The sequence below is a fragment of the Oryzias latipes genome, chromosome 18 (assembly GCF_002234675.1).
Source record: "Oryzias latipes chromosome 18, ASM223467v1".
Classification (NCBI taxonomy): Eukaryota; Metazoa; Chordata; class Actinopteri; order Beloniformes; family Adrianichthyidae; genus Oryzias; species Oryzias latipes.
The window spans coordinates 3,735,253-3,754,059 of NC_019876.2; the positions used below are offsets into that span (position 1 = coordinate 3,735,253).

At 37.2% G+C, this 18,807-nt stretch overlaps 1 protein-coding gene across 2 annotated transcripts; it reads right to left on the reverse strand.

The window, feature by feature from the left end:
* Positions 1-1,197: 1,197 nt before the first annotated feature.
* LOC101156610 lies at positions 1,198-9,370 on the reverse strand. Of its 2 annotated transcripts, XM_011487256.3 has the most exons (19): positions 9,282-9,370; positions 8,714-8,795; positions 8,266-8,351; positions 7,820-8,041; positions 7,640-7,705; positions 7,488-7,520; positions 7,288-7,387; positions 7,055-7,181; positions 6,323-6,560; positions 6,054-6,210; positions 5,897-5,975; positions 5,728-5,790; positions 5,437-5,636; positions 5,221-5,355; positions 4,956-5,140; positions 4,741-4,880; positions 2,154-2,399; positions 1,902-2,064; positions 1,198-1,752 (listed from the first exon to the last, which is right to left on the reverse strand). In XM_011487256.3, exons 2-19 carry the CDS (start codon positions 8,757-8,759, stop codon positions 1,663-1,665), a joined length of 2,376 nt encoding a protein of 791 aa, XP_011485558.1. In that variant the 5' UTR covers positions 8,760-8,795; positions 9,282-9,370; the 3' UTR covers positions 1,198-1,662. The 2 variants fall into 2 exon arrangements, with proteins under 2 accessions (XP_011485558.1, XP_011485559.1); XM_011487257.3 differs by lacking the exons at positions 1,198-1,752; positions 1,902-2,064; positions 2,154-2,399 and adding an exon at positions 3,213-3,797.
* Between the last annotated feature and the right edge of the window lie 9,437 nt (positions 9,371-18,807).

Below are 18,807 nucleotides of genomic sequence, written 5' to 3' on the forward strand. Positions count from 1 at the left end.
CCAGTCAGTTCCAGATGTTAATCTCTCTATGGACCCAAAATGAGTCCGTACTGGCATATGCCAGTATGTTGCTCAGTGGCTCGTCTTTATCTGTGTTCTTTGATCGAACAGCTCAGATCTTAGATCTATAGGTGGTACAAAACATAAAAACTTTACCTGGAACATACAGACTGATTATTTTGCAAAGCAGATTCCCAGCTGATTTTTTAAAAAACATTTTCAGTCCTTGCAGGAGAATCATGATGGTCTGTGTGAAGACTCCATCAGTTTCTCATCCTCAAGGCCATCTAGCGACTCCAGGTGACATCTGATCACGTCAGCATCTCACTGATTGCTGTGGTTTGATATAAGTATGAGATTACAACAACAGTCCTGACTGTGTATGAAATTATGATAAAACTGAAGAAAACAAATGACAAAAACATAAACTGTCAAATCTGTCATGGATATATATATATATATATCTATACACAGATATATCAAACTAAGGACAATTAATCAAGACATTGGAAGAAATACATATACACATGCTTCCATCCAAAGAGCTTGTAAGTCATTTGTTTCTCTTAATCATCAATAGACTTATGGGTATAGAACATGACAATGACACAAATAAATATAAGGTTTGTCAAAAAGAATTTGATTAATTGCTTGAAATGGGGGGAAACATCTACATAATCCCATCCAGGTGGTTTTTCACGTACCTCTTTTTCCTCTTTACAAATTACACAATTGAGTATCAGAAATAATTAAGTGGATTGGCTTTTGATAATTACAACAGACTACTGCTTTAATCATCTTGAATAATTGAACTATTATTCTTTTCTTTTTCATTTATTGTTAGTCAAAGTCAGTGTCTTTGTCACATCTGAACCAAGTTGCAGATATGGATGTGATGTCTAATGAGAAGCAGATTTGCAGACTCAGTGTTTCTTTTTTTTTCATAATTATTTTTATATTTTTGTTTTACCATGAAGCACTTTGTGATTTTTATCTTAATAGGTCCTATACAAATAAAGGTTAATTAATATTATTGTTCTGTTCTCTGGGTAGGTTGAGAGCTCCTGCCATATAAAGAGGACCTCAAACATGCCCCAGGTCATTCTTCGTCATTGGATTTGTTTATTCTCTAATTACTGTAATAGTTTCTAAAGTAAAAATGAATGAAAAAAATGAACAAAAGCACAAAAAGGAAAATCAGCAAGTAAATATGATTTTAATGATTAACAAAATGTTAGTAATAAATCAAATAGGTTAAGTAATAGTAAATGTGACCCATAAACTTCACTGCACTCTATTATTAAAAGAAAAGAACCTCAGAGAGACAATATTTTCATTTATACGTAAACATTTCATTAGAAGCTAATTATAATGAAGGATAGTGGAGGAAGCTCTTAGAACACATTTGGGTTCTGTATCAGGACAGGATCAAGCCCAATTCAGGGCTCATAATCCAGGTTTTTGGATTGTCCGTAATTACATATCATAGCAGAAAAGAAACGGTAAAAGACAAAAAGAAAAAGGTTCATTTATGTTTCCTGTGTAATCCCTGCTTCCCTGTTAAAAATGACTGTATCAAGACTCAAGCATTCAAGTTTTAAATGAAAGAAAAATAATTATCTCTTCACATGAAAAAGCGCACAGATAATCTGAAAAAGGTATTTAGGTACTCCAGCCCATGCTCAGGAAGGCTGCATCTCTCTGATGGTATTTGGCTGATCTGCGTCTTCTTTTGGTTTGAACAGAACATGGCTGGAAGAAAAAGAGCAGAATATTGATCTCCAGACTTTTGAAAATAGATTATTTAGGTTCGTTTTAAACAAATCTTTCGGATTGTGTTTTTTTTTTTTTTTATTCAGCAATGCAAAGCCAAGTTTAGTAAAACTTTGTGCAAATCATACCGGGATGCAGTTGCCCTCCTGTTTAAGACACAGCTGCAGTTTGCAGTGAAGGTAAAGATCACGAGACTCATCAGTGAATTTGAACATGTTGAAGGAGAAGTAGTTCAGAGTTCCATCGCCATTTCTCTCCACCTGAACTGTCTGGTCATCAAAATTTGCACAGCTGCAGGAAAACAAGGATAAAACATGTTCAAGGTAGAATGACAAAGATGAGAAAGCACATCTAAACACGATCAGTTCTGAGCCTCTTACCCATCCTGAATCAGAAAGTATTTCTGAGAGCTGTCGGATGACGGCTGATTTGTTGCCCAGCAGGAGTCAGTTACCGTGGAGATCAGGTTTTCATCAAGCCCACTGCTCTTCAGCTCCACCCAGATCTTTTGGTTAAGCTGCACTTGATAGCTTGGGTCCAACATTTGAGTGCGCATGGAATCAGCAAAGGCTTTCATTGTCACAGTGTGATTCCAGTCTCCAGATACGACAGTCTGAACCACTGGGCTAGAAAGAAAACCAAAAAATTCACCTCATGTTCCACAGACCATTGAAGGATTCCTTCTCAACTGAAGAGAATTATCATTTAATCACCAGACAGAAGAATTGCACTGCATTAAACTACAAACACCCTGCTCCTTTCAACTCAGGTTCAAGCAGCCACCTCCAATGAAGTGTAAAGGTGCGTTTCGGTCTTCTGCATTCAAAACTCTCACTACCCTAACAAAGCAGCAGTGCAGTGAATATATGCAATATATGAACTTCAACATCGCAAATATTTTGTTTTTGAGAAAAAAAAAGTTTATTGCTAATTTGCATAAGTTATTGGTCATAACATATGATAAAGATCTAAGTAAAACAAGAATGTTAAACAGCAAACCAAGTTGATAAATTATTTGAACAAACTTTGGCTTCTCATAGTTGACTGAAATATGAATATTATTGAAAGGGCTAAATGCGTTATTCTTGCAACCAAAATAGCTAAACTTAAATGAGATTGACCATTTAAAAACTTGCTTATAAAATAGGTGGTAAAAGTGTAGCAATACAAATAGAAAAAATAATTTAGCTGGACAATGTCAGAAATGAGATCAAATGAAATAATTAGGCGATAACCCAAGCAAAAACTAAATGCAATGAGAGAAAAAAGTATTGCAGCCACCAATTGTGCAATTTCTCCAGCTCAACAAAATGAGAAAAGCCTGTTTTGTCAGAAAAGGAACACTTCAAGTGAGTGAAAAGGAATTGTGAAAATCCTAACCCTCAACTATGAGAGGCACAATGAAAAAAATAAACAAATCAAGAGAATCACAGTTTGTCTGATTTTTAAATAATTTATTTGCAAATGATTGTGGAAAACACAATTTTTTTTTTAAATAAGTATTTGGTCAGCAACAAAAGTTCATGTCAACAATTAGTTAACTAACTTTTTAATGACAATAACAGACGTACACAGTTTTCAGTAAGTCTTTATAAAGTTTTTACACTGTTGCTGCTATTTTGTAAGTCTTTATAAAGTTTTTACACACTGTTGCTCCATGCAGATCTCCTCTAGAGCAGTGATGTTTTGGGGATGCTGCTTGGCAACACAGCCTTCAACTCCCTTCACCGATTAAGATCCAGAGACTAGCTAGATGGGGATGCGTTGGATTCTAAGATATTTGCTCACTGTTTTTGTAATCATTTTAAACTATGGATTGAGATCTTGTGCGGAGCCCAAGCAGAGGGATATTGTCTGTGATCTTTAATGTCTTTCACTTTGTAATTAACAGCTGATCTCTTCCCAACACGCTGCTTGCTCATTGTAGTTTGGCTCATCCCAGTCTTGTTAAAGTGTGCAATCTTGTCCCTGGTGTCCTTTGACAGCACATTGATCTTGATCATGGTTGATATGTTGAAGTCTTACTGTTTAAGGGTGTGGACAGATGTCTTTAACACTGATAATCAGTTGAAACAAGTAACATCAATACAGGTAGAAGGATAGAACTACTTCTTGAAAAGTTACACGTCTGTAAGCAACAGAATTATTGCATGTTTGTGGGTGACCAAATGCTTGTGTACCAAGGAATTTACCAATTATTTTGTTAAAATCCTACGATGTTATTTGCTGATTTCCCCCCCCAACAATCTGTCTTGCATACTTGAAGTATACTGATGATGAAAATGACAGGTGTCTCTTAAATTTCTAAGTGGGAGAACCTGCAAGGTGGTGGCTTACAGTATAGTTTTTTTGCACTAGTGTATATTAGCTTCATTAAAATAATTAACCCTAAATTTAGCCTAATGAATGTAAAGATAGCTTAAGAAAAAAACGTAAATGCTAAGCTAGAAGAACAAACCAGAGACTAGGACAAGTGGGTTTGAGGCCAAGTTTGAATTTGAGCAACGATTGAAAATGTATATCAGTGCCTCCTCACAAAACTTGCCTTACAAGGGTTGGATTGGACAGGTTAAATCAATAAATGGACTCCAAGTGCATGGCTACTTGCCAACTTTTTTTCCTTTTTTTATTTTTTATTAAGGAAAAAGTCATAACCCTGACACTTGACAACATTAACCAAGCAAAATTAATAATAGATAAGAATTACATATTTTGGAAAGTATAAGATACCTTGGAGATCTTTGTGTTATTTATAGAACTGTTACGTGTAGTGCTTCTAAAATTTGCTAACAAGCCTTAAAAAATGCAGACAGTATGAAATTTAATTATTATATCAGAAATTCTGAAATATTTAGTCCATATTCAAATTAAACACATAAATGGCAAGGGCTGTTAAAAAGTCATCCTTTCTTTGTTTTGCATTGAATATTATTACTGCCATGACAAATGTTTCCAGCTAACACTCACCTGTCTTGGATTCTGAAGGCCACATGGTTGACTTCAGGCTTTTTGTAGAGGCAGGAGAACTCAATGAAAGCTTGGTCCTTTCGAGTGATCTTATCTTTCAGGGTCACGGCATTCGTAAAGATTACTTGACTGTTGTTGGTCTAAAGGAACAAATATTCATAAGTTAATAACAAGCTGTTGACAAATAAAAACTCTCTTTCTTGTGACAAACTCACAGTAACTATTGTCCCACAATTATCGCTGGTGAAGTTAAAGGTCATCAAGTGAGTAGTTTCATCCACTTGACCCTTGCAGGTTTTATCCAGAAGAGTTAAGAGGGAGTAGTCGATGCCTCTTTGCTCCAGAAGACAGCCCACCAGAGTCAGTGAAGCAGAATTGTGCTGGCAGACAGTTGGAGCACCTGAATAACGATGCTGCATGTTACAGTAACATTTTCTACACTCACAAAACCAAGTTCTGTAGATTCCAAAGGCGACATACCAAAACTGCTTGAATTTATGTATGGGGCGGCAAAAATTGCTCTACAGCGACATCCAGTGGCGGTGCTGTTGTCGATCTGACCACAGAACTCATGATCGCTGCAGGTTCTGCCCGGACACATAACTGTAGAACTGGCTGAAGAGAGACACAGGAATGTTACTCCAAGAACATGAGCATCTAGAAAAGCTACATTCTTCTTCAGTAACCAGCTCTTACAGCACTGAGCTGCTGTCTCCCAGTTCTCTATGTTAACTTGTCTCTTCTGGCAGGCTTTGGCGTAGGCCCCCAGGAACTGACACCTGAGACCGTCCACTGCAGGATACTTGCACAAAGTCTCAGTGCAGGCAGCTATGTATGGCTGAGGGTCAATAACAGCATTACAGGAGGAGAATGGTGGGGATTTCAAGATGTTACACCTGTTCAATGCAGGAAAGAGAAGAACAGAGAAGACATTAAACAGATGATCATTTATGATATCACTAAAAATCAATGAAGGAATCTACTTACTGTTGAGTCACAGCAGTGCAGTTAACAGTGTTGTCAACTTTCTCTTGATACTGTTGCTGACAGCTGCAGGTGACAAACAACACACAGTCAGGACTGTTGTTCTGCTCAGATTTATCAAGAGAGCAGCAATCAGTGAGACTCTGACTTTGTGATCAGAGTGAGTGATCACCTGGAGTCACTGGAAAGTTTTGAAGATGAGAAACTGCTGGAGTTTTCACACAGACCCTTATAAGAGTGACCTGCAAGGACTGAAGGTATGAAAAAGAAATGATCAGAAGATGTTTTGTAAAATGGTACATCTTTATGCTTTAGGTAAAGTTTTGTACCATCTATGAAGATCTGAGCTGTTGTTCCATCAAAGAACAGAGAAAAAGATGCGCCTCCCAGTGAAATATTGGCAGTGACTCCAGTCTGGTCCTTGGAGAGACCAACACCATTAAACGTCTGGACTGAACCACTGAGGGTCACAGGTGAGCCTCCCACCTGTTGGACAGCAGACAGATTGAAGGAGGAAACAGTCAGTAAAACTCCTCAATCATCTTCAGAGCAGAGGAGGTGTGGAGGAGATCAACTCATGAGGTTTTAGGCAGCTTACCAGGACTCTGTGTCCTTGTAGCAGCTGAATGTCAGCACCCTGACTGAAGTCCAGAGTGACACTGTCCACAAAGCTCACATCTCTGCGACGCCGTTCCAGAAAGTTGGCCTTCAGAGTGAATCCAGTAGACTGATCCTGCAGCAGAGTGTACTCACACCGGTCTGACACTGAGTTCATTTGTCCTCTGAAGTCAATGACGGTGGGACCGGTCACTGTGCAGAGTCCTCTTTGCTTGCAGCTGATGCAGAGAGAAAGAGACAAAACAAAGAAAATGTAAGTTCCACTGAGACTTTGAGGTTTTTTTTTTCTTAAGTCCTGCTTTCTGCAGCTGCAAATATGTAACAAATGCTGTTTATTTTCTGAGATTTAAACCTCCTTCAATGGCTATTTATGTAAGTTATTTCTTAACCAAGACATAACATTGTTGAGTTTAGTTAAACTAGAAACAATAACCAAACTGGAAGGCCACAGATGCTACGTACTTTTAACAACGGACAGTGTGTGTATCTTCAAAGTCAAGAATTGCATCAATAGATCAAACTAGGGCTGGGCGATATGGCCAAAACAAAATCTCAGATTTTATTTTTTTTTATTTTTTCCGATCCCACATCTGCCATCGGTACTGGAGAAGTTTTTTTTGTGTCCCACAAGATGTAAACCAGAGCTGTGACGGTGTGGGATTTTTGATCACCGCGCTGATGAAGCAGCAGGAGTTGCGGTCAGAAAACCTACCTTCCTTTGCCGTCACAGTATTCACGGTCACCGCAGGTGGTGCTTGTTACCACTGCAGCTGAGCTGCAAGAGCCTGTGGTGCAGGTCTCAGGAAAAGACTTCACGGTATTACGTGCCATACCAAAACCTGTGAAGTTGAGAAAGATCCCACAAATTTAAAAACTTCTGACCTTTTTAAGGCTCACTAGTCAGATAAAGTTTCACAGAATTTCACAATAGTTAATGTTACCAACCGTTGAGTCTGCAACCAGTGATATCTCCATAATTTTCAACCGCTGCTTTACTAGCAACCACAGAGTGGACCTGTTCATTGTTGACTAGAGTGTAAGCATACTAGAAAGAAACAGAGAAATATGTGAGAAGAGAGAGAGAAGACAGAAATAATTTTGTTCTTTTCAAAATTAAGAAAGTGAAAGAAATCCTTCTTAGTTACCCGAGGATAATCTGTTGACCCTGTCCCAGGTTGCTTAAATCAAAAGATAAAAGATATGAGGCATTAAATAAACCAATTTAATTTAAATGTACTTTATGAGATACTTGAGAAGGAGTAGGATTTGAAAACTACTAATCCAAGGGAATCTTTACCTGGTAATCAGAGTACTGTAGACCAAGAGCTGTCTGGGTACCAAACTGGTATAATTTCAGGGCAGTCTGTTAAAGACATAACAAGCTACATCACCACTGGATTGTTGTCAAACAATAAAAAACAAGTTTAAGCTTTGATGATACAAATATGGTGTTTGTAGGTAAAGACTAAATACTCACAGTCCTTCCCTCACTTAAAAATGAAAAGTATGAATAACATTTTAAGTCATTTGTGAGGAGTTTCAGTTTCTGGCGGATGGTTGAGCTCAAGGAGTTATCTTGGTATATATTAAATGTGATTTGATTTTTGTCAATCACAGGCCCTTGGATGCAGTCGTTGCTTTTTCCAGGGTTGTAAAATCCTTTAAAGCAGATCATGAGTCTTCCATTGCTGACGTCCGTCTGGTAAAAATCAACATAATATTTATTGGGAATCGAAGGTTTTATGTAACATCAGTATGTTTTAATGCATTACAAATAGGTCAAGCAGTTGTTAAATACTGAACAGAAATGCACTAGTTCTTGGTTTTCTGATTTTAAACAGTAAGAAAATGCGTTATATTACTAATAAACGTAGATAGAAACTACAAACTTTTAAATTGATTTTCAGACTTAGTCTTACTTACATAAACATTAGTGTACTTTTCCGTGTAGTATGTAATGGGACATTGAGCAATGCTGACTTGTTGTTTTTGAGTGATGATCACTGAACCTGAACACATACACACAAAGCAGTGGTCTTAGCTTTAGTTAGAAGATAAGTTGGTGAAATGTTGTTGCGACATCTACTGGCAGTGTCTTATATACAACTCATACCTCATCATACAAAAAAGGAAAGGGTCAGCACAGATTGAAAAGGCAGGAATAAATCTTTGACAAAAACTGGTAAATAATCTGTTAACATCTCATATAAGCAATTATCAAAAAATATCATATTGTTTTTATAATATGCAACGCTGACGTTTTCCCTAAAGATTGTAAATGGTTTCGCTTGTAAGTATTTAAAAAAATGATGGCATAAAATATTTAGCGGAGGAAATAATTACTTTGCTCCCTCAGGGTAAAGCAGTGTACCTGCTAGCGTGACAACAGAAAACAGGAGTAGCAGGAGGCGGAGCATGTTGGAGGACGACAAGTCAGCTCACAGTAGGATAGACTATAAAAAGCAAAGTAAAAACGGTTGTAGTGTCAGTACATTCGACAAAAATGTTATGGTTAATCTGTTTGCAAAGTCAGCTCAGCTAGATCCGAATAGTCATAACTTGGAAAACATGGAACAACTACAACATGTACAACAAGACATAAGAATACCGTTGTGCTTTACAAAAAAACTATTGTTTTATGAAAATATTTTTATTGATGTTAAAAAAACCCGCACATTTGTCCTTTTTCTATTTAGTACAGAGATCTAAGGTAATTGGTCTGTTTATTTTCTTTTTTTAACAAAGACTTTCTATAAAAGATAAAATGTTCATTACTGCGAGTCAAAGAGACGGCGATGTCACAATGTCTAAATGCTCTAAACAAGGGCTGAATCATTTGTTTGCTCTAAACACACATCAACAAAAAGAATAATCAGCTTTGACACACTTATGTTCAAAGAATTTATCTCTAAAAACAGTAATTCAAAAGCTTTTCTTACCTTTTCCCCCGTCTGAAGGGATCTACGGATTCTCTGATTTGTCTGCTGGCTTATCTGTTCAGGATGACACTTGAAGTTCTTTGCGCAGCATCTCGTACATCCACCACTTAGTAGTTAAAATATTTTACAGGGGAGTGGTTTGTAATAGAGGTGGAACTTCTTGGAAGGAAACTCCCCATGCTGTGGCACGGCAGAATGTGTTTGTGCAGTTAAGTCAACCCCTTTGCTAAAAACTCACATAGTCATTTTGTTGAGTTCCAGCAACATACACTGCCTTTTTTGTTCATATATCCAATCATTTTTGTCTTTCCATGATACATTCCCTCTCTTACATCTAATTTAACCCCCTCCACCCCATCAGCTCTAAACCTTCAGTCTTCTTCGCTCATCACAGTCATCTGGTCTAACTTGGTAAAAACTAATGAATAAAAGATTGAAATTCCAAAACACGTGCAGAATACAACTAAATGTTTGTCTCCAATAAATTACGGAACCAGTAATTATTTTGTATATGATGTGTTTATCACAACTAATCATTGAAGTAGCGTATTCCAGGATATCCAAACTTTAACATTTTTTTTTATCTAAACCATTCTAGTCTTTGTGACAGCTCAAATGTTTTTAAAAGACTTTCTTTTTTCCAATTGCAGGTCTCTTAAAACCAAGCACCAGAAGTAAACAGCTGATGGGAACACTAACAATTTATATATTTTATTTGGTTTTTGAATTAAAAAGCATTGTGGTGGGACAGCATATTTACGGACAACTACTTCGTAATTCACTATGTATGACACTGACTTGGTACATAAAGAGAGAAACCAAGAATTACAGAAGAATGCTTGAGTCCAAACAGAACCGGAGCAGTAGCATTCTTTCCCCTTTGATCTGACATTTCTTATATAACTTATTACAGTTGCCAATTTCCTTCTGTACTTTTAATCATTTGTACATTTGAACTAATGATGAAAAAAAAATCATACTTAAAAAGATGGTTCGCTTTTTTAATTTTGTCAGTCATGCACTGTTTTATGCATCTAGTAGTTAAAGTCATTGCTTGCATGGTCTGATTGGTAGGTCTTATCTGTTTTCGTTAGTCCTACACGCTGTTCACGCCTATACATTTTAAGTTTAGGTATGTTCAGCCGTGGGTTTTTTCTCGGTACCTAGTGTGCTCAAAAACGTTTCCACCGACTACCAAGACTAAAAGGAAACTAGGCATTTATAATGGCTGGGCAAGTTAATGTTCACAAAAGTATTCTTTGACATTTGCAGTGCGTTGCCAAAGTTGAACGTTTGCCACATTTCAGGGTTCAAACATAAAGATGCAAAACTGTATTTTTTTTTTAAGAATCAACAACACATAGGATACAATCATAAAGTGGAACGAAATTTATTGGGTCATTCAAAATTTTCTAACAAATAAAATTCGGAGTGCAAAATTGATCAGCCCCTTTACTTTCAGTGCAGCAGACTCTCTCCAAATGTTTAGTGAGGAGGATTTCTTAAAGATCCAATAAATGACTAATGATGATAAATAAAATCCACCGATATGTAATCAAGTCTCCGTATAAATGCACCTGCTCTGTGATAGTCTCAGAGGTCCGTTCAAAGCGTTTAACAGTTTATACCAGTAACTGTCAATTGTGTTTGTTTATGTCATGGTTTTTGTGGCCCTCCCCTGCATGCAGAGTCTTCTCATAGACAGCAGAGGGAGCATTCTCTTTTCTTTCTAGTTCACTGTAATGCAATGTTCATTTCACAAGCCATTGACTAATGTTATGGATGACAGGTAACCTCAAACTGCCATACCCCCTCCAAGTCGTTCAATGGAATTTGCCTGGCATGAAACAACATTGGCTTTTCCTGAAGCAGCTCTGTGAGGCCATTGGAGAGGAGGTGATCTACATCTAAAAACTTCTGTCTTATGAAGTTAAACCCAAACAGTTGTAATTAATGAATGAATGAGTTATTGCAGTAAAAAAAAAGTTTAAGTTTGGATTCAGTTTATCGGATTTATAATATATATATATATATATATATATATATATATATATATATATATATATATATATATATATATATATATATATATATATATATTTTAATTAGCATTATATTTTTTAGTTTTTAACTTTTTGCCCGTTTTGGACATGCTTAGTTTTTGAGTATTTTTTAAATGGGTTTTTCCAAAGTAACACAAATAGGTATAATTTTGTGTACTAAACACACATCAGATGCTTAATGTTTAATTTCAAAACAATATTATACATTTAGTTTTTATTTTACATTTGGCTGTCAAAGTTTACTTGATTAGTTATTCCACCTCAGTGCCTTTTAAGTTTATAACTTTTTTTTTCTTGATAACGGACATTTTTATCGATTTCTGTGGATTGTATAGACAACTTACGTTCAGGGTAAAACAAACAGGGCATTGCATTTGTATGTTATAAAAGTAACAGTAGACAGTGTCCCTTCACCTTCCGAAAATAAGACATTTTTGGTTGTATTATCTTTAAATGTATAAATCCAGTAATGTTTAGGAAGCCTGACCTAAATTACAAAGATCATAGTGATGTGTCACGTACATATTTTTAACAACAACTAGCCACAGCACAAACAAACTGTTCTGGCATTCCTGTTAGCATTGCCAAGTTTTACAAATGTGACCTAAATAACATCCACTAAATTAAATCTACAAGGAAACTTGGGGAGGAACTAAATGTCAACTCTTTGCCTGAGGCGACTTGTTATCTGCATGTGGTTGAATGCGAGGCCATGGGGGATATTCCTAAAAGTCACTGAGTGTTGTACTTTCGTTTCTTTGTAGTATCAATATATCACTATAATAAAGAATCAATACCACATCATCTCTAAAATAAAATGATCATTCTTTAAAAACATTAGAAAAAAAGTTAAACGTGTTACTGCAACCCCATACGTTCACCAAGTTACTTTTCTTGCTTTTAAAAGATTGAATAATAAGTTGGACCTCATTTCCCAGCAGACCGAGAGTAAATGCTTGATTCTTAAAGCTGCTGGAAAACGATAAACTTTCAAACAGGAAACTAGCTATCATTAAGAAATTAGACTCTTTTTTTTCCCTCAAGATATTGCCTCATGCCCTTGGCATAAAAAGATAATTAAAATTTACAAAAATTAAAACACATTTTAATATTTTGCCAGTTTTGACATGCCTAGTTTTCTATTTTTTTACTGTTTTTTCAAAGGAACATCCATCTTTTTTTACTAAACGTACATCTGATGCTGGCTGTTTGATTTTAAAACAATCAGTATACATTTATTTTTTTTTGATTCTATGGGTATCAAAGTTTGCTCATGTAATGAATTGGTAGTTCCACCTCAGTGGCTTATGGGTTTGTGATATTTTTATTGATAGCTGAAATTGTTCTTGATTTCTGAAATTTTGCCAAACTTGTAAGACTGTACTGGCATTCCTCGTAACATTGTCAACAGTTTTAAAAACGTGTCCTAAATAACTTCCACAAAATGTTGATTCACTTCTACAAGGAAACTGGGGAACTATACATCACCTCTTCCTGAGGTGACTTGTATGTGGTTGAATGCACAGACAGATGGTTTTACATTTTTAAAATCATCATTCTTTAAAAACAAAGAAAAAAAAAGTTACATTTGTTCATGCAACACCATGAGTTCACCAAGGTACATTTCTCGCTTTAAAAAAGATTGAATATTAAGTTGGGCGTCATTTCCCAGCAGACCAAGAGTAACTGCTCGATTCTTCGGGCTGCTGGAAGACGATAAACTTTCAAACAGGAAAGATGCCATCATTAAGAAATTAGATCTATAAAATCATATTTTTTTCTCTTAAGATATTGCCTCATGCCCCTTGGTAGAAAAAATGATTAAAATTTACAAAAATTAAAACAAATGTAAACAATAAAATATGGACTAAAAACATCCTTAAACTATTTAAATGATCAGATCAGTTTCCAGAAATCTGACCCGTAATATGTCGTACAATTATATATTCAAACACATTTTTTTACAAACAAAAAGAAAATGATAGTCAAGTATGACAAAGTAATTTCTGTTGTGGGCTGAACTTCAAACTGTCAACAAGATTTATACATCTTAAAAACTGCAACATTTTCCAAAGAGCTTCTTAAGGCTTAGTAGGAAATGCAATAAGTCAATTATTGAATGCCAGCTTTCAGAAACAAAGATGCCCAAATGCCATCAAGGTATTTGGCTCTCAACCTACACCATCAATCAAAACTGCTAAATAGAAAATGTGTCAAACCTAAATTACAAAGAGCTGCACAACATTGCAAATGTGATTAAAAATGGAACTCTCAGTTATGCTTTTGTAATTTAGTAATTAAAAATTGTTTACCATCTTTTTCCTACATAAGAACAAATATAAAATATAGATAATATATATATTTTTTAATATAAACGTGATCTCAGCTATTTATACTCTCCCCCTCAAGTCAAAATTTCAGCTAAAAAAGGTTTTAGTGAGGCCTTAGATCTTTTTCCCCCACTTTCTTTTGCCTGTTCCAGATTTACAAAAATTTGAATGAAGAAATACTAAGATTGTAATACCAGAACATGTTAAAAACACAATTTACATTGAGTGGGTCTTTAAAAAACACCTGGTTTAAAATTTGCTTAATAATTGACTAATCATTAAAAATACGTGGAAAAAAAAGGCTTACCTGGTTTTATTAGATCGATCCGTGGGACCTTGATATGAACACGGTAGAAGTTCATGAGCAGGACACCGAACCGAGATCTAAAATGACGACTAGAGGACTTGACTTCTAATGGAAGCAAACTCAAGTCAAATTTGGAAAGAGAAATTCAAGGCGAACTCAGTGTTACTGCTCGAGGCCTTGACATCCCGGCCGCGGAACCACCGCTAATGTTTTTCTGAACTTTTATTTGTTGCCACCTCATGGCCAACTTTGATGTTGAGGGAATAACTGGGGTTTATATGTACTGCTGGGGGTTTTAATTAGGCGCCGGCCGCCATGTCTGGGTTCATTCATCAGGCTCCTGCCGCCGCCAGAGCTAAGGCCGTTTTAAACGTTACTTTCGTTAAATTTTCAATTAACCAGAGAGGGTCAAACATACTGGGGTGTCCTCTTTATTATTGTTTTGATGAAAATAAGATAAATGTTATGCCCGTCGAGCTGGAGCGATGGCGGCCGCTGATGGAGTTACTGGAAACATGTCGTGCCCAAAGCTGAGTTTGATTGGTTGTGTCGTGTTAGCTTGTTGTGCCGCCACGTCGACGGGCGCCCAAAAAGCGCTGCAGGACTCAGGTCTTCTTGTCTGTACATTGACTTTACATTGAAACTCGATGCCCCTGTATGTTACAGTTTTCAACTGTGGACAATTATCATAACCTGGCTAAGCTAATGTCTCCTAATCGTACCTAGCTAATTAGGCTTTTGGCGGATATTGCCCTTCCACCTCTGTGACTTGGCTTGCAGGGTATCTTTTTAAAGTCGTAAGTGAAATGCGGAGAGCCATAAGGCGCGAATCACGTCCGTGTGGATGCAGAATAAATAGGCGCCGAAACAAACGCTACACTTACAGAAGGACAGACTTCAAGCTGAAATGTCCAGAAGCGGTTAAAAAAAAAACTTTCAACTATTTTCCACAACTTAGTTTTGAGTTAACGATTGTAAGGCCAGTATAATTTTGATTTTTTACTTATGTGATGACTTCTTCCTACATTTTTCGCGGTCATGCTTGTGCAGCTCACTTCCGGTTTTGCTCTACTGTGGGCAATACAAGACAGACTGGCAACGGTCGTGTGCTTTTAAAGTACTTCCTTCCTCCGGGGCGCCGGTTGGGTGGTGGGCGGCTCATGGGTTCTTGGGGCCCTGGCTTCGTCCTTGGCCCTTGTCTCGGTGTCCGGTGGCCCCCATGGCTGCCGCCTGGTACGGCTAAGCGCTCCTGCCCTGTGGCCTGGGGGCTCGGACACCGGATTCGCCTATGCTTTTGGGTGCCGGGTGGGCCCCTCTCTGCGCCTGGCTGGGTGGGTGGGCGGTCCCCTCCTCCCCCCCTACCGGGCTGCTTGGGTCCCGGTGCTGGGGGCGCTCCTGGCCTGGGGGTTTCTCCTCCCCTCCTGGTCTGGCTGGTTAGGATCTGGTTCCCCTTATGAACACACGGTTCACTTCGGCAGCATGCATGTATCTCCACCCCCACGTGCACGTGCACACTGCCACACTGCTCCCTGTCTCCTTCATCCCTCCTCCTTACCCACAGTGTATTGATGGACAGATATTTTCCGCTCATCTTCGTGTCAGATTTTCACCTTTGATGTAATATTTGTCTTTCCAGCAGATCTGGTATAATTGTTACAGCTTAAAATAATAACTTATTCAAATCAGTATTTGTATCCCCCACTTTCTCACCTCTCTTCCCTTTACTCCCTTCCACCCCCCATCTCACATTCTTCCACTCCCCCCCCCACACACACTAAACATAACTAATAAATAAAAAAACAATTCAACAAAAAGGGGTTTATGCAAATCTACACTCTGGTTTTTGAAGTTCTATAACCTCTTTTTGTGAGAGTAAAACCTGTCCAACACAAAAGGCCTTCAGCTCTAATCTGTTTGCTAAGCTGTTGGACAGAACAAGTTAAAAGAAAAATAAAGTACTTCTTTTTGTCTTTCACAATAAAACCAATATGACACGTATATTGTTTCAAAAAATATGTTTTTGAGAAAACGTATTTTTTGGTTTTCTTTCTTTCTTTTTTGTATTTGACATAGTTTTCTACTGACATACTCTTGTTAAACACAAATTAAACATAATTTACTTAAACAGAAAGTTGAAGAAAAAAAGCTGAGGTCACATCATTTTCACATTAAATATGAGTACTTATTATTTTATTTTCCTGCAGTAGGATTTGTTACTTATATAAAATTAAAACTCCTACAGTTATAATTTGATTCGCCCTCCCCAGACCAGTTTATTAAACATACCACCTTGGTTAAACATACCACCTTAGTTATGCTCAGCAACTGCCAAAACCAAAATATTTCTTTTGTCATTGAACCTCCTCTACTTTAAAATACACTCAAAAGCTGTGATGTGACACAGAAACAAAGGAAGCAGCATGGAACTTTTGGGCAACTCAAGTTTGGACTTGAATATACCAAGGTAGCCAAAAATACCAAAGTAGCCAAACTTACCAGCACAGATACACTGGCCTCAGTCTGGCTAAGTATCTAGAGCAGTGGTCTCAAACTCACAGCCCGTGCCAGGTTTTTCTAAATGAGACTTTTTCACTGTTGTGCACGGAGCATCACCAATCACAGTGATTGGTTGAAGTCCAATATGACTCATGGGGGCGTGACATTGACCGGGCTTGAAAGCAGGGGAACATTTAAGGCAGGAAACCTGACAGCCCCTTCCCTGGACCACATTAAGGAGTTCCTTAATTTCCCTTTTAGAAAGTGTCTATTCGCTTGACATTTTCTAAATTCGTGCAGTCAGGGCTGAACTTTTTTCTGGGCCGCACCTTCAGCCAATCAACAGGTTTCAATAGTAGCTCTGCTTTAACCCATCCGTTCCATTTTTCTTTGGACCTATAACCAACGGGGGCTCAAAAATGGTATGGTTCGGTCAAGCTTAATGGGTAAATTTTGTAATGTAGATGCTCAACATATCGGACTGGACCATAAACCTCAGTGGAAACAAGGTTTAATCTTCCATTGCTGGTCTTGTATCAGGAATGATCTGGTCCAAATAAGGATTGTCATAAGAAATCATCTGGGCCAAGTTTTGGTGCCAGATTAGGGAAACTGTGAACTAACATCACGACTTTACGTACACAAATTGGACTGTACTTGTTTTAATTAACTTTGGAATGTTGAGCTGTTTTACTCGTTCTCATTCAGGTTTGGTGTCTTCATGAATGTTTGGTTTTTTCCAACTCAGATTTATGATGATTACTGTAGGTCATCCATGTAATTAGTATTGACAGTTAGTTTCCTTTTCACATAGGAACAAACAAAATTATTTCTTTGGAAGTGCAACTTACCACTTCGCATTAGTAGTCTAAAATTAAACCTGTCAATTTGTTTGTGTTTAACGACCCTAGGGCTTGAAGTAGAGATGAGTATAGCGTGACAAACACACATATGTGCACAAGCAAGGGAGGACACAAAATACATAAATGTAAATAAACAATGACCAAGGTGTGCAAGACTTAATATTAACACAATTGTTTCAAATAAGCCCACTTCAGAAAATGATCAACTATATATCTTTGGTACAGTTTGTATATTATGTGGGCCTTCACTATTTTCCAAATTGTTGAACTAGTTGTGTGTAGTTGAATGTTGGTCTTCCTGCTCCGAACTCCTGTTTAATTAGTGAGGAAAAAGGTCAGTTTCTTTTTTTCACATTCAAAAACTTAGAATATATTTCTTAAACCTTGCAAACTTCAACACTTGTGTGTTTAACAGGCGCTTCAGCTCAAAATAGAGACATGTACAGCTCTCCTACAACCAACCAACCAACCAATCAAACCTCATTTTCACCTCAGTGGAAACTAGGTTAAATCTTCCATTGCTGGTCTTGTATCAGGAATGACCTGATCCAAATAAGGATTGTCAAAAGAAATCATCTGGAGCAAGTTTTGGTGCCATATTAGGGAAATTGTGAAATAATATCATGACTTTACGTGCACGAATTGGACTATACTTGTTTTAATTAAACTTGGAATGTTGAGCTGTTTTACTCGTTCTCATTCAGGTTTAGTGTCTTCATGAATGTTTTTTATTCGACTAAGTTTTATGATAATAAATGGAGGTCATCCTGCTTTCATTCGCCTTGTAATTAGACCTTGGAATTAAAACTTATCAATTTGTTTGTGTTTAACGACCCAAGGGCTCGAAGCAGAGATGAGTATAGCATGACGAACATGTGTATGCGCAAAAGCAAAGGTCTTATTTTGGAGGATGCAAAAAATAAACGTAAAAAACAGTGACCAAGGTGTTCAAGAGGTAACATTAACCCAGTTGTGTCAAAAAAGCCCACTTCAAAAAAAGATCACCTATATCTCTCTGGAAAAGTTTGTAAATTATGATTCAGAAAAACAGATCTTACAGAGAAGAATTTTGAGAGTGCAGGATTACTAAGGACAAAAAAAGTACAAGGAGGCTTAGCTTGGCAGATGTAGCAATGGCACCAACAAATACGTGTAGTCTAAGAGTCAGCCAAATTTACGTTCCACGAGTGGAACTAGGTCGGGTGTGCTTCAAACAAAAGTGAAGACTTAATTAAATAGTGTTTTCTTTCCTTTTATCAGCATGTAAAAAAACTGCTTCACTAATGAAAGCTGTCAAACTCTGCATGATGGATGGTGATAAAACAAGAATGCCACACAATCACCTTCCAATGCAACAGGTTTAAAGGAAACCTAGTTATATTTGAAGCCTTTAAGCTGATTTCTTGTAAACAACAATGAGTTGAACTGAATTCAAACGTAGCTTCTGTGACCCGATTCAGTACAACC

Excerpts from the sequence above, each read along its gene's own strand:
- LOC101156610 (XM_011487256.3), bottom strand. The coding sequence starts at position 8,759 with ATGCTCCGCCTCCTGCTACTCCTGTTTTCTGTTGTCACGCTAGCAG. Across the intron at positions 6,211-6,322 it reads TACAAGGACACAGAGTCCTG|GTGGGAGGCTCACCTGTGAC; the intron begins GTAAGCTGCCTA and ends GCTGTCCAACAG. Across the intron at positions 2,400-4,740 it reads GCCTTCAGAATCCAAGACAG|CCCAGTGGTTCAGACTGTCG; the intron begins GTGAGTGTTAGC and ends TTTTCTTTCTAG.